At 45.2% G+C, this 12,839-nt stretch overlaps 1 protein-coding gene across 1 annotated transcript in view; it reads left to right on the top strand.

Annotated features, from left to right (window-relative positions):
* STK11IP (serine/threonine kinase 11 interacting protein) overlaps nt 1–12,839 on the top strand; it is a 410,719-nt gene that overhangs the window by 38,445 nt on the left and 359,435 nt on the right. The window contains exons 3-5 of the mRNA XM_085650186.1: nt 5,322–5,524; nt 11,555–11,629; nt 12,142–12,237. Coding sequence (XP_085506312.1) covers nt 5,322–5,524; nt 11,555–11,629; nt 12,142–12,237 — 374 coding nt within the window. The remainder of the gene's footprint in view (nt 1–5,321; nt 5,525–11,554; nt 11,630–12,141; nt 12,238–12,839) is intronic.

Below are 12,839 nucleotides of genomic sequence, written 5' to 3'. Positions count from 1 at the left end.
AAGAAGGGATCTCCACCGAGATTCTGTGTAAAATGCAAGAGAAAACGGAAAAGAAAGCTTCAGTCAACACCTGCCGAACAAGAGCAGAAAATGCAAAAGCTAAGTGGAACTACACCAAACAGAGAGCAGACAAGTGATGATTCATCAGTGATTTTGCCACAGCAGCCCAGGTAACAGCAAGCCATGGAAACTAGAGAGAACTCTACGACCTAACAAGGAAACTCTCCGGCAGATACAGCAAGCCCGAAAGACCTGTAAGACAGCTGGGAAGGAAATCGTGGGTAGCAAAGGCCAACAGCAAAGATGGGTCGAGCACTTGAAGAACTGCTGAACCAGCCTTTTACCACAGTCTGCACCAGACATAAAGCCACCTGACCAGGACTTGCCAATCGGCTGCAGCAGACCAACCTAGGAAGAAATATGGCAAGCCATCATACATCTGAGAAATGGAAAGGCAGCAGGACCCGATACACATTGAAATATCAGTAGACATGCTCTACCCTTTGTTTGGAAGGGTCTGGGAAGAGGGAAATGTGCCATCAGACTGGAAAGAAGGATATGTCACAAATCTCCTCAGGAAAGATGACCTGAGTAACTGCAAACTACAGAGGGATAACTCGTCTACCAATCCCAGGCAAAGTGTTCAACAAAGTCTTACTGAAAAGAATGAAGTAACAGGTCAACACAAGCCAAGCACGCTGGCTTCTGCAAAGATAGATCCTGCACAGACCAAGTTGCAAAACATCGCACCATCATTGAGCAGTCGATGGAATAGAACTCCCTTCTCTGTCAACTTCATCAACCATGTGAAGGCATGCAACAGTGTGGACAGAGAGTCCCTTCCTCCGCCGCTACGATGTGTAGAAAGCTGGCTCTGCATATACTTTACCAAAATGAGGTATACTGTACACAGAGTCCAGTGGATCCCAAAGCCTTCACAGAGGTTAAAGTAGATGACATGTAACTCTTTTTGTTTTAGCGTGTGCTAGCAGTTAGGCTTATCGGAGGGTTGTGTTAAGCATGTGTTGTACACACACAATCAAGAAATGAGGCACACACTCCACCTCTAACTCCAAGTCCAATGTTTTTATAAAAATATTACTTTATTACTTTTAGTTTAGTACCAAAAAGTTTGAATATATATTTTTTTTAAATCTGTTTATTATTTTAAAGCATGGTACATCTCGCCGAAAAAGTTTGAATATATAATTTTACCATAACCATTCAATTTAAAAAGGTAGTGTAGAACTTCGGTTACAAGTAAAAATACTTTTGCAATGCAGTCCAATTTCAAAGGTAATGTTAACCAAGAATGCGCAATGGCACACAATGCATTTCCTAAGGAGAAATTTGCTACTGCAGAAAAACATACAACGCACAGCATTTGGTGATTCACCTTTGATGAGCAGACACGTAGAGGGTTTAGGTCCAAGATCCAAGGTTCCAAGGTAAGTCTTGTGGGAAGCTCCCATGTTTTGGGGCGGGAGAAACTGGGCAAAGGAACAGGACTTGTCAGGTGTACTACCAAAAGGGGCCACTTGGATGAAGGCTGTAAAAAGGGACTTCCAAAGAAGTCCGAGGTCTCTCCAAACAGGGAGAAGGTTGCAAGGGTCGTGCAACCTCTGGGCCATAGCAGGTTTTCAGAGATCCTGGCCAGACGGACAGGGAGCAGCACAAACAGGACAGCTTTGCACTGTGCACAAAAATGCGCCTTGCGGTCAGAGCTGGCATGCTTCTCGTCAGATTTCCTAGTCTTCTGGGCCACTTAGAAAGTTGGTCTCTGGAAGCTGGACATCCCTTGAGGTATGCTGGCAAGTTGGAAGCAGCTAGGTCTCGTTTCAACTGTTTTTTGGTTACTGTGGCCCGGTAACACGGGTATTGGTACCTAGCGAGCTAGGAAGGTACTGGGACCCTCAAATCTGGTATGGTGATCGTTCTGACCCTCCCTCCCTCCCTCCTTCTCTTCCTCCCTCCCTCCCTCCTGAGCGATGGTATCAAAGCTCAGCCCTCAGTGGTTTTGGATGGATACCGTACTTAGTGGATTTTTGCACCTGCAGCAGCAGAGGGACAGTACCCGTGTCACCGACTCTCATTACTCATCCTGGCTGGGAGGGGTGTGGAGCCCTCCACCCAGCACAGGCTTTTTTTCTGGGCACAGAGAGTGGTGGCTATCACCTAATGTGTCCAAAACAGTCTCTATGGACAGCAGGCTGTCTCAGACCAATCAACAAACACCCTAGAGCTGTTGGTTTTTCAGAGTTTCATGGGACCCTTCTAAGGGGACCCCCTGAGTGCATTTTATAATAAATCCAACACTGGCATCAGTGTGGGTTTACTATGCTGAGTAGTTTGATACCAAACGTTCTAGCATTCAGTAAAGCCATCATGGAGCTGTGGAGTTCGGAATGACAACCTCCCAGCCCAATATGGCTTCATTGCACTTACAATGACTGAGAATGGACTTCGATTATGTAGGGGCACATTGCTCATGCCGCTATGCCCCCGTCTGTGGAATAGTGCACCCTGCTTTAGGGCGGTAAGGCCTGCTAGTGGGGTGACTTACCTATGCCACAGGCAGTGTTTTATAGGCAAGGCACAGAGGGATGTGTGCCGTGTCGACTCTTTAGTTTCAGCTGCACCAAAACACACAGTCTGCAATGGCAGCGTGCATGTGTTTGGTTAGGCGTCTCGGAGGGTGGTATAATGCATGCTGCAGCCCTTCTCTCTGCTCACAAGACCCTTGGTACCACTGGTACCATTTATAAGGGGCTTTTATGTGTGGTAGAGGTGTGCCAATTGTGGAAATAAAGGTACAATTGTGGGAAAGAACAGAGTCACTGGGAACCCGGTTAGCAGGAACCCAGTGCACATTCAGTCAAAGTTACATCAGAGTCAGGCAAATAGTGTGAGGCGGGTACTGGAACAGAAACCCACTTTCCTACACGGTCTGCCAGATAAACGTGTAAGAATCATCAGGACTCTTACATGGGAATGGCCTGCACGATGGTCCCTGGAGGACAACTCCCGGACGCCTTCCAAGTGAAGACCAGAGTCCGCAGGGATTCTTTGCGCTTTCCGCCACTTTTTTTCCTTGTGCACAGACGGGGCAAACTCCCCCAATAGTAGCCTACAATTGCTTCACTTCAAATTCCTACTCTAGTTCTACAGCACCTCGGTGATCCTTATGAAGAGAGGCTCGATTGATATTTTGGCCTGTCAGAGCTGCCGTGGCCCTGGAGCCAATTTTCCCCTATCTGGCCTGGTCCTGCCCCTGCCCCCAATACATACTTCCTGAATGGAAATAATTAATCACTTATCCATAACGCTCGAGGTACACTTACAGCCATCACCGCAACTGTCGCTATTGGGCTACACCAATCCCCCCCCCCCCACCCCAAAGGAACTCGACGGTTGGCTTCTATAGCATTCTTGCTCGTGAAAAGGAGTGTGTCTGTCTGTCTGTCTGTCTGGTTTAGGAATCTCTCTCCGATGGCAAAATCCTGGCTGCTGGATTTGATTAATTGCAATGAACAATTGAACTTCTACCACTCAAAAGTGCTTCCAGATAGTCGCCCAGGGATATATGGTCTCCCCTTAAACAGTTTCCTAAATGTTACAATGCTCCAGATGGGGTGACAGGTAATTCAGCAGGGTATGTAACTTAAGTCTCATCATCTAACTGCTCTACTGAGATGCTCGAACTTCTCAGGAATTATTTTGAATCTCTGCATTATATGGCGTGTGGATTTACCAGTGTCTCTCTCACAGGGTTTTTTTCCTCTGTCTTTTAGGTTTGTTATATTGTATGACTTTTGGAAACTCAATACATCATTTTCTTTTAAAAAAAGCATACTATCAAAACTGTGTACTTTTCTGATCTTGTAAACAATACATTTCACAAATCCAAAGAAGACCTACCCCTGTCTTTAGTTTCCAAGCATGCTCCGACTTCGCTGGATCTGCAATTGTGTTTTAACTGTAACTGTTCTCCAGGTACAATCTAAGTTCGTGAACAGTCCATGATTTGGTCAGCTGACTTCTCCAGGTGCCTTTCCAGTTTTTAATCTCACTGTAGCCGCAATGCCCCATGTCAGCTTGCAGGAAGAGCAAAGGCTGCGGTCTCTCCTCTAGCTGATGCACACTGCTTCCATATCCAATGTACCAGACGTGGTCGATTGGAAAGGCCTTCAAGCCCAAGCCAGCGGGCGCTCTCTCTGAGATTGCTCTTTGGGACTACATGTAATCCTTTTCATAGACTGCAAACTAGATTCTCTGGGCCAGGGAAGCTGTCTCTGATGCTTCGTTCTGTCTAGCATTGGTGCCTGAAGTCTGTTCACCAAGAGTAGTCTGATGGTTGATACAACTGTGATGCACTCAATGTTTGCAAGAAAGTGTATTTTATTTTTTTTGTAGTAAAGGTTTGTATCGATTTGTTTGAGAGAGTCCACTTCCTTTAACAAAACATGCCTCTTCTGTTGATTAGTGAGCGGCGGTTGACACCTGTGTTTGTGGATGGTTTCTATATTAGTAGGTGTTACACAGTAGAGTTTACTGGGATCTGGGCCATTCCCATGTTCTTCTGCGCCTGGTGAGAAAGCTTTAGGCTTGGAGTCTGGGTGTGCACTGCTTCAAACACATGCTCTTCCTCTCTAAGCTCTCCTCTCCTTGTGATCTTGTACTTCAGGACTCCGCAGTAACATCACCATCCTGTGATTTTGTGTGTTTGTTTCATTCTTGATGCAGCAGGGGTCTTCTTTTTTACTTCTCCTTCTACATGTGGTTTAAACTGGAGTTGAGTTGTGTTGCTGGATTTAAAGTGTTGTTTGTGCTCACTCGGAACGAGGCGGGCGGCTACAGGTTTAAGTCGTGACATGACTTGCAAATCCATATGTGCCTGTAGATCTCTCTCTGGCACCTCAAGCTGAGCACAGCACATGGAGATCTACACAGTCAGGGCTTCTCGGCACTGTTTGAAGTCTTCTCAGAACATGCATCAAGTCCAGACCCTTCTTTCTCAATGCATCAACTCCCCCGCCCCCTCCTCATCCCCTTAATCCGCTTCAAAGGATTTACTGTTTAAAGTTATTCCAAAGAACCATTTTTCTCCTCAGGAATAGATGCAAGTTTAGAGTACTGGGTGATTCTGGAAAGTGATTAGAACAGTTCATGGAAAAAAGCATATTGAAGAGAATGATGCCTTGGGTTTCAAGCCGTGTGGTCTGCCTTGGGTGCCTACATTCTTCTTGCTGCTTGGTTTGTGATTCAATGCGTGACCTGTGGAAGCTTGGTGGATTGCTTCACTCCTTCTCTCTTCTCTACAGGACACTTGGTTGTGGAGGGCACCAGCACCCTGACGCTGCTCACTCCGGTTCTCCAGCACCTGACACAGCTCTTCGAGCAACACCTCCTGCCGCGCACCCAGACCCATGGCTTCATAGCGCTACCTTCGCACCCCGCAGACTCTGCTGCCATTCTACAGGCGCAATTCCTCTTTGATGTGTTGCAGAAAAGCCCTTCATTGAAGGTATGGAGAAAGTCGTGGGGGCTGGGGAGGAAGGGTGGCTTGAATGGGTTTGAAGTGGGAGGAAGTGCGGTATCGACAGAATGGAACTTTAAAACGGGGGGGTGGTCCCAAGAGAGATGTCCTCCCTCACACACAGCAGGAAGACCATGGACAGCAGCAGTGCATGCTTCTCAACATGAAAACAAGGCCTTGCTTGTACCTTCACTACATATCAAGGACTGAGGTGGGAGAATGCTGGCACAAACAGTTTTGCATCCCTACTGAAAATCCTTACCTCCCCCGACTAAGGGATGGTAGCGTACCGCACTGTGCTCTTCATGTATACTTAAAATGCAAACCATAACCAAGGGATACTATTTCGCAGCATCGCCTTTGACAAACGCCACCAGAAAATCTTTCAGGGGAAAGGATTCCAAATATAATATAAGAGTTTGGAAACTATTGTGAAACCACATCTGGAGAGAGCACGGTCAGACTAAATAGGAGGGCGATTCAAGTCTTCTGAAAAGCCCTTGGAGTGACCAAGAGGCCGCACTTTGGCTGCAGTCAGTCCAACAATCGGTAGATTTGAAGTTTCAGCGTAGTCTAATGATTTGTTACCGAGTCTAAGGAATGTTCAGTATCAGATGAGATTTGGCGCAAGCAAGGGTACAAACACAATGTGAAAGTAGGTGAAGTTACAACATAGGGGAAAACATTCAGGTTAAGAGTAGGGGGTATCAACGGTGCCCTGGAACACGAAGAGTAAAACATCATTAAATAAAACGCCCCAAATAAGTGCAATAGAATCAGGGAATTTTAACAAAAATAAGAGCGAGATCACCAGGTATTGCAATTAAGGAGCCATCGAAGACTATATCAAAATAATGTAAAAGCATACAGTGCGTAATGTATACAAAGTGACTGAACGGATTTCGACGATTTAAAAAGGCCAGGAAAACAAATATTTCAGTAGTCTTTTAAACTGGTCCAGGGGATACGACAAATATCCTCTGGACCAGTTTAAAAGACTCTGCGCAAAGACCTATTTATTCAGCCTGCCGATCTACTGAAAAATTTGTTTTCCTGGCCTTTTTAAATCGTCGAAATCCGTTCAGTGACTTTGTATATATTACGCACTATCACTACATCACTGAGCACCACATGTCACCTTGACACAAATTATATTTCACTTTGTGTTTTTGACAGCCTTGCAAAATGTTATTTGGGTATTTATAAATGATATAAATGATGCAATTTATAAAACTCTTGAATACCCTTTATGGTCTTGGTGTGTGTTGTTTATGATTAATTATTCTTTCCATGACTAAACCAAAGATTGGCTCAAAGGTTTAAGAAATAATTTTCACCCGACAGAACCACTGTTACTTTTGTATTCGATTGCCCAGGTTCTGAGGGATACTGGGTTACCCCATTGCTTTTATAATTAGCTTTGGGAAGTCCAGCAAGGGTCACCAGCCCAAATTCCATTCTAGGGATAGTCTGTGATTGAACCGCCAGCCTGAGTTCTTCGGGGGGAGGAAAGGTTTGATTTTCTTAAGTGTTAAGTTGGAAATTGGCACCCGTAGTAGTAGCACTGGTGTGCGCTTGCATGTTTAAGTGTATGTCCAAGGTGATACCTAAAGATTTGTCAGAGTCTACAACATGAGGGGTGCAGCTCAGAGCAGTGAGGTGTTTAATCCAGTCAATGGTAGGAGCCGAGTGATTGGGTGGGGCTATCAAAAGAAATTCAGTTTTGAGAGTATTTAGTAGGAGATGGTTCTGAGCTAACCATTGTTGGGTGTGTGCAAGTGCCGCATTTAATGTTTTTATGGCCTCTTGAGAGGAGATCTTCAGATATAGTTGCGTGTCATCCGCATACATGTGATATTGAATGTTTGCTCGATTCAGAATGACGGTAAGTGGCTCCATAAAAAGGTTGAAGAGAGTGGGCGAGAGCGCGGATCCTTGGGGGACTCAAATCATGACAGGGGTACTGGAAGCGAGGGAATGTTTAACTTTGATCCTTTGCGTGTGGTTGTGCAGGAAGGAGGCAAACGGATTTAGGACCGGGCCAGAGAGACCCATCCTGTGCTGAAGAAGATCAATCAGGTTTTCATGATTGATGGTATCGAAGGCTGAGGACAGGTCCAGAAGGATCAGGAGACCAGGGACATTTTGGTGAAGGGCTCTCACGGCGTCATCAACAATGTGCGTTAGTGACGTTTCAGTGCTGTGCCCCGCTCTGAATCCTGACTGATGGGGGTCGAGGAGTTGATATTTCTCAATATGTTTGCAGAGCTGCAAATGGACGCATTTTTCAAGCAATTCCGCTAGAGTCATGCTGCTGGTTATGGGTCGGAAGTTGTTTGGATCTGATAGGTCCGCGTTGGGCTTCTTAGAATTTGGAGTAACTTGCCCAACCTTCAGGCAGTCCGGAATCTTTCTCTGTAAGAGGGATTCATGAACGATTCTGGACCAAAGAGGGAGAACGGCTGAGTTTATATCTTTATAGAGCTTAGCGGGTAAAGGATCCCTGAAATGGTTGGAGGGTTTAAGGGATGCCATGTTGTGTAGGAGCTCCGTGCAATCTGGTAGGAGAAAACTGTTCCATGAGGCATTGTTCTTGAGCGAGCAGCCCGAAGGTGAGGATATTGTCAAGAACTCTGCCAGCTCCACTGATCCTGCGGCAAGTTTTAGGTAACAAAGTTGAAGTGACAGGTAATGGCTTCAACTCTATTTTCCTTGTTTTTTCAGAGAAGTGAGCTGTGAACACATCACCACTAGGGAGCAGGGATATCGGAGTAGAGATCTGGTTGGAAGACTGTTTAGATTCTTCCCTAAAGATTTCAAAGAGTTTTTTGGGGTCCATTTTTGGCTCCATCCAGCTGAATCTTGAAGTGGTCTGTTTTCGCCAGGCGCATGTGATGTTGTATGAGCTTCTCACTTTTCTAAGTTGAGTGAGATTTGTGGTGGCGGGCGTGTTTTTCCAGAGTCTCTCAGAGAGTCTAAGATTGCGTTCATCATTTAGGGAACCATTGAACCACAGTTTGGAAAGTGTGACTGGAAAGATATCTTACAAGAAGGAAGCACTGAACGTTTGATGTAAAGGTACAAGGGGGTGAAATTGTCTCGTGCCTTATTAGGAACTAGTAATCAGTGAGGGGATTGGAGACCATTATGAAAAGCTTAGGACATCCGCACCCGGAGTGTTCTTTAGATTAAATGCAAGTTAGCAAGCTATTGAGTTTAATATGTGCTTTGAACATTCTCACCAGGATCTACAGTTCTTCAAACCATTCCTTTGTGGGATTCCCAGAAAAGTTCTCTTTTTCGCATCACTGCTGTTACTGTGCAAGGCATCAAAATGTGTAAGTACAGCAGGTCGAGGATGACTTTAGCAGAAGTTAAGGGGGGTAATGTCCTTAATAGAGTTGAAAGCTCCCATGAGAGATGAAGCTCACTAGTAAAGCTCGTCCAGTGTCCAGTTTGACTTTCAAACAACAGATATCCTGGCATTCGACAGTAAATCAGAAGGGTTCTGCTGGAACTTAAAAAAAATAAAAAATTCTGAAATGCCACATTATTATTCAGCTTAAGTGCATGTGAGTTTTAATGGGGGTGCAAGAATCATTGATTAAAAATGGGCCACAGCTTCTGGCCGAAATTAGTTGGTCATGGAGTACAAATATATAATGAAATAGAAATGTGTCCATGGCTGTGACAAGGAAATGATACACACTTAATGCAATTAAGCTGAAAATAGTAATTTTCTTTCTATAGCTTCCTAGAATCTCCCAATAAAGTTCAGTGTACAGGGGTGCTCTGAAGGAAACCATCAAATAAATGATCATGTGTGAGTAGAGGGCCGTGTATATAAGGTGAGCGTGAACAAACCTAAGGTAAATAACTTTAGCAGACAAAGATTGTCCGGAGTGCTACACCTCAAACTCCTTTCCCCAAACAAGGTTTAGAAAGAGTGGAACGTGTACAGGTCCTCCCCTGAATGAAGCCGCTCTGTGGGCGCTTCTTCATAGTACAAAGGAACCCTCTGGCCTTGCGTTTTACAAAAGAGATGGCTGTTGAGGACTTTAGTGATTACAAAGAAGCGATCTTAAAGTCTGAGAGTAGAGGATTGGATTTGGGCTTCTTAAGCGTATGAAAAGGTTATGTACAGCTGAGTGGGTGGCAAGTGATTGCACTTGATTGACAGTGTATGGATTTTATTCGTTTATCACCAGTTTTTTATAGTGTAGACAATACAACAGTGTTTTCTGAGCGCTTTACATTTTTAGAGAAGTTTCGCTATTACAATGATGGAGAATCAACTTACTCATCATAGGCCAGAACCAGAAACAATGTGTGTATGAGCTTTGAGAGGAAGGGCACAGAGGTGCTATGAAATATTGTCATAGTTGCAATAAAATAAAGTAACATTTAAGTGGATTTGTGAGCTGAGCCGATAGGGTTGAACAAACCAACAGGAGCTTGGCGATTCACATATATAATGCCACTGCAACAGGAGGTTCTTCAGGTCTTTAAATATTCATAGACTGGATTTGCCTGGATCCCAGGTGGAATGCAGCTGCAGGTTTTTGCAGCAGACCCTGGGAGGGGTTGGGAGACGGTTTGTTTTTGGAAAATATACTTTGTGCGTGCTTCGAGGGAGGGTGTTCATTTTTCAGCTATGTTTCTGTCAGTGCCCATGAGAAGAGCTTTGTGTATAATGCAGCGCGGCTCAAAATGCTTCTTGCTTCGATGAGTAGCCACGGAATAGTAACAAGTACAGGAGTAATGTGTTCAAAGGGCCTTGTCCATACAACTAGCCTAGGGCAGGAATTGTCATCCATGTCACTGCCGCAAGAGTGTGGGCAGGGATGAGGTAATGTGCTCCACTGTAGGAGCAGGATTAAGGCTGCTTCTAAGGCAGGAGCAAATTCCTTGTTGACGGCTCCCGCTGGCTGCCAGGATTGGTGCTGACTGGGGAACTGCTGGGCCGTGGGTGTCCTTGGGTCTCACTCCTGATGAATAAAAGTTGTGGGTGCACTCGCCTCGCACTGCTCATGACCTCACATATTGCATCAGTCTTGGCATGTTTGATGACATCCTTGATAACTTCAATGCAACATCTGAAATGACATCATTGATGAGAACACTGTGCCTGGCCGGGTGACTGATAGTTGCTTCAGTTAACTGTAATTGGTGAATTTCAGTGTTTTTAATTTAAAATGTTTCGTTTTACTGACATTTAAGTCTAATTATGAAGTCATTTTATCCTTTCATTTTTTTTCCCAGTGAATTCATGTGTATATATTGTATATCATTGTTGCTATTGGGATTTAAGTGGGTTATACAAAGAAAACCCAATTTGCTAACAAAATGTTTAGTCATTTGTGTATTGACTAAATGCTGTTTTTTAGCTGCTTTGATGTTTGACCAAATATTTTATCCAAATAAAAATAAAGGGCAGGCAACAAAATGGAATCCAGAATGTGGGTGGCGGCGACTGAGGTGGCGCTGCTGTGGATAAAAACATTTTAGACGTGTTCATTCAGAACAGAGGAGCTCGGCCTTCTGCTTGAGCTGCCGCTTGTACACCGTTCACTCATTCGGGTGCAGATTTGGTCTCCAGTCGGTTGGATAGGAGGTCCAGGCATGTCATTCTTGGTGATGAGCAGTCGCCATGCTTGGGCATGCGGTTACCTTCTGAAGCGGCTGCAGCTTGGGGGCCTGGTGTTGTCTTGTCAGGAAGACTGCTGTCCTTCTGCATTTCGCGAGCTCCCTCTGAGTGCAAGAGTTCATGTGTGATGGTCCTTGTGTGGTGTTGGTCAGCGGTGCCCTTGGATTAGTGCACACTGAACGCAGACAGAGTGTATTCTCTTTCCTCCTAAAGCCTGCTTGGGGTGTGGTGAGCATCGCTGCTGGGAAAGATTGGTAGGGGTTGTGATTTCATGCTCTGCTGCTCAGGCAGTAATTGTGTCTCTCTCTCTCTCTCTCTCTCTCTCTCTCTCTCTCTCTCTCTCTCTCTCTCTCTCTCTCTGGTCACCGCAGCTTGTTCACCCTCGTAATTGTGTGCCACAATCAGACGTGAAGGTCTTTCCTTTCAAGTCCCTCCGGTGCTTGGAGGTAAGTGGATACTGAAGTGTGTGGATGTGGGAAGATGAGCTTAAGTGATCGTGGCGGTGCAAAGGTTAGTGGGAAGCAATGTATTTCACTCACTCTGATTCTTACCAACTTTTCACACCAACCCTCTTCCTCATACCTCATTTGTTGCGCTTATCTTGTCTTTTCTCTCTTTCTTTTCGATCCCTTCTTTTCTATCCATTTTCATCACATCTCCCAGCTACTGTTTCTATTCTTCTGATCTCACTTGTACTCTTTCTGCTTGTGCTTTGTGTCAGATTCTCTGTCTCGTAGTCTTGCCTTTGTCATTCGTAAGTCGCACTCTCTCCTGTCAGTCTTCCTTGCCATCTCCTCTTTCTCCTTTCTGTGCGCTTCGTTCTACTGTTCCTCTTTTCCCTTATTTTGTCTTTGCTTTTCTTCTTCCTGGGTGTTTTGCTTCTCTCAGTCTCCCTCTGATGTTTGCACTCCTTCCCTGCCCACTCGTTTGGTGTCTCTAACCCTTGCTTATCTTGCAGCTCCGGAACGTGCCCCTGCACTGTCTTCGAGGACTCCAGTCCCTCTACTCCCAGTTGGAAGTTCTCACCTGCTTTAGGTGTGTCACTACTCTTGAGGTGAGCTCTTAACCATACCACCTTTGCGTTCTATGGTAAATTGAATGATTATGATCACACCATCCTTCTGCACTCTCACATAGAGGCGGGTAGTATTTGTACAGCCTGTGTGCACAACATCCTTCTACACTCTCGCATAGAGGCGGGTAGTATTTGTACAGCCTGTGTGCACAACATCCTTCTGCACTCTCGCATAGAGGCGGGTAGTATTTGTACAGCCTGTGTGCACAACATCCTTCTGCACTCTTGCATAGAGGCGGGTAGTATTTGTACAGCCTTTGTGTTTCACCGTGTGAACAGTATCCTTCTGCATTCACATGGAAGCGGGTAGTATTTGTACAGCTTTTGTGTTTCACCGTGTGCACAGTATCCTTCTGCACTCATATGGAAGTGGGTAGTATTGGTACAGCCTTTGTGCTCCACCATGTGCACAGCATCCTTCTGTATGTACTCTCACATGGAAGCGGGTAGTATTTGTACAGCTTTTGTGCTCCACCGTGTGCTCAGCATCCTTCTGCAGTCTCACATAGAGGCGGGTAGTATTTGTACAGCCTGTGTGCACAACATCCTTCTGCTCTTTTGCATAGAGGCGGGTAGTATTT

This window comes from Triturus cristatus, chromosome 3_2, assembly GCF_964204655.1.
Source record: "Triturus cristatus chromosome 3_2, aTriCri1.1, whole genome shotgun sequence".
NCBI classification, from domain to species: domain Eukaryota; kingdom Metazoa; phylum Chordata; class Amphibia; order Caudata; family Salamandridae; genus Triturus; species Triturus cristatus.
Note: the sequence above shows the minus strand (reverse complement) of the source record. Positions and strands in the feature narration are given on the sequence as shown.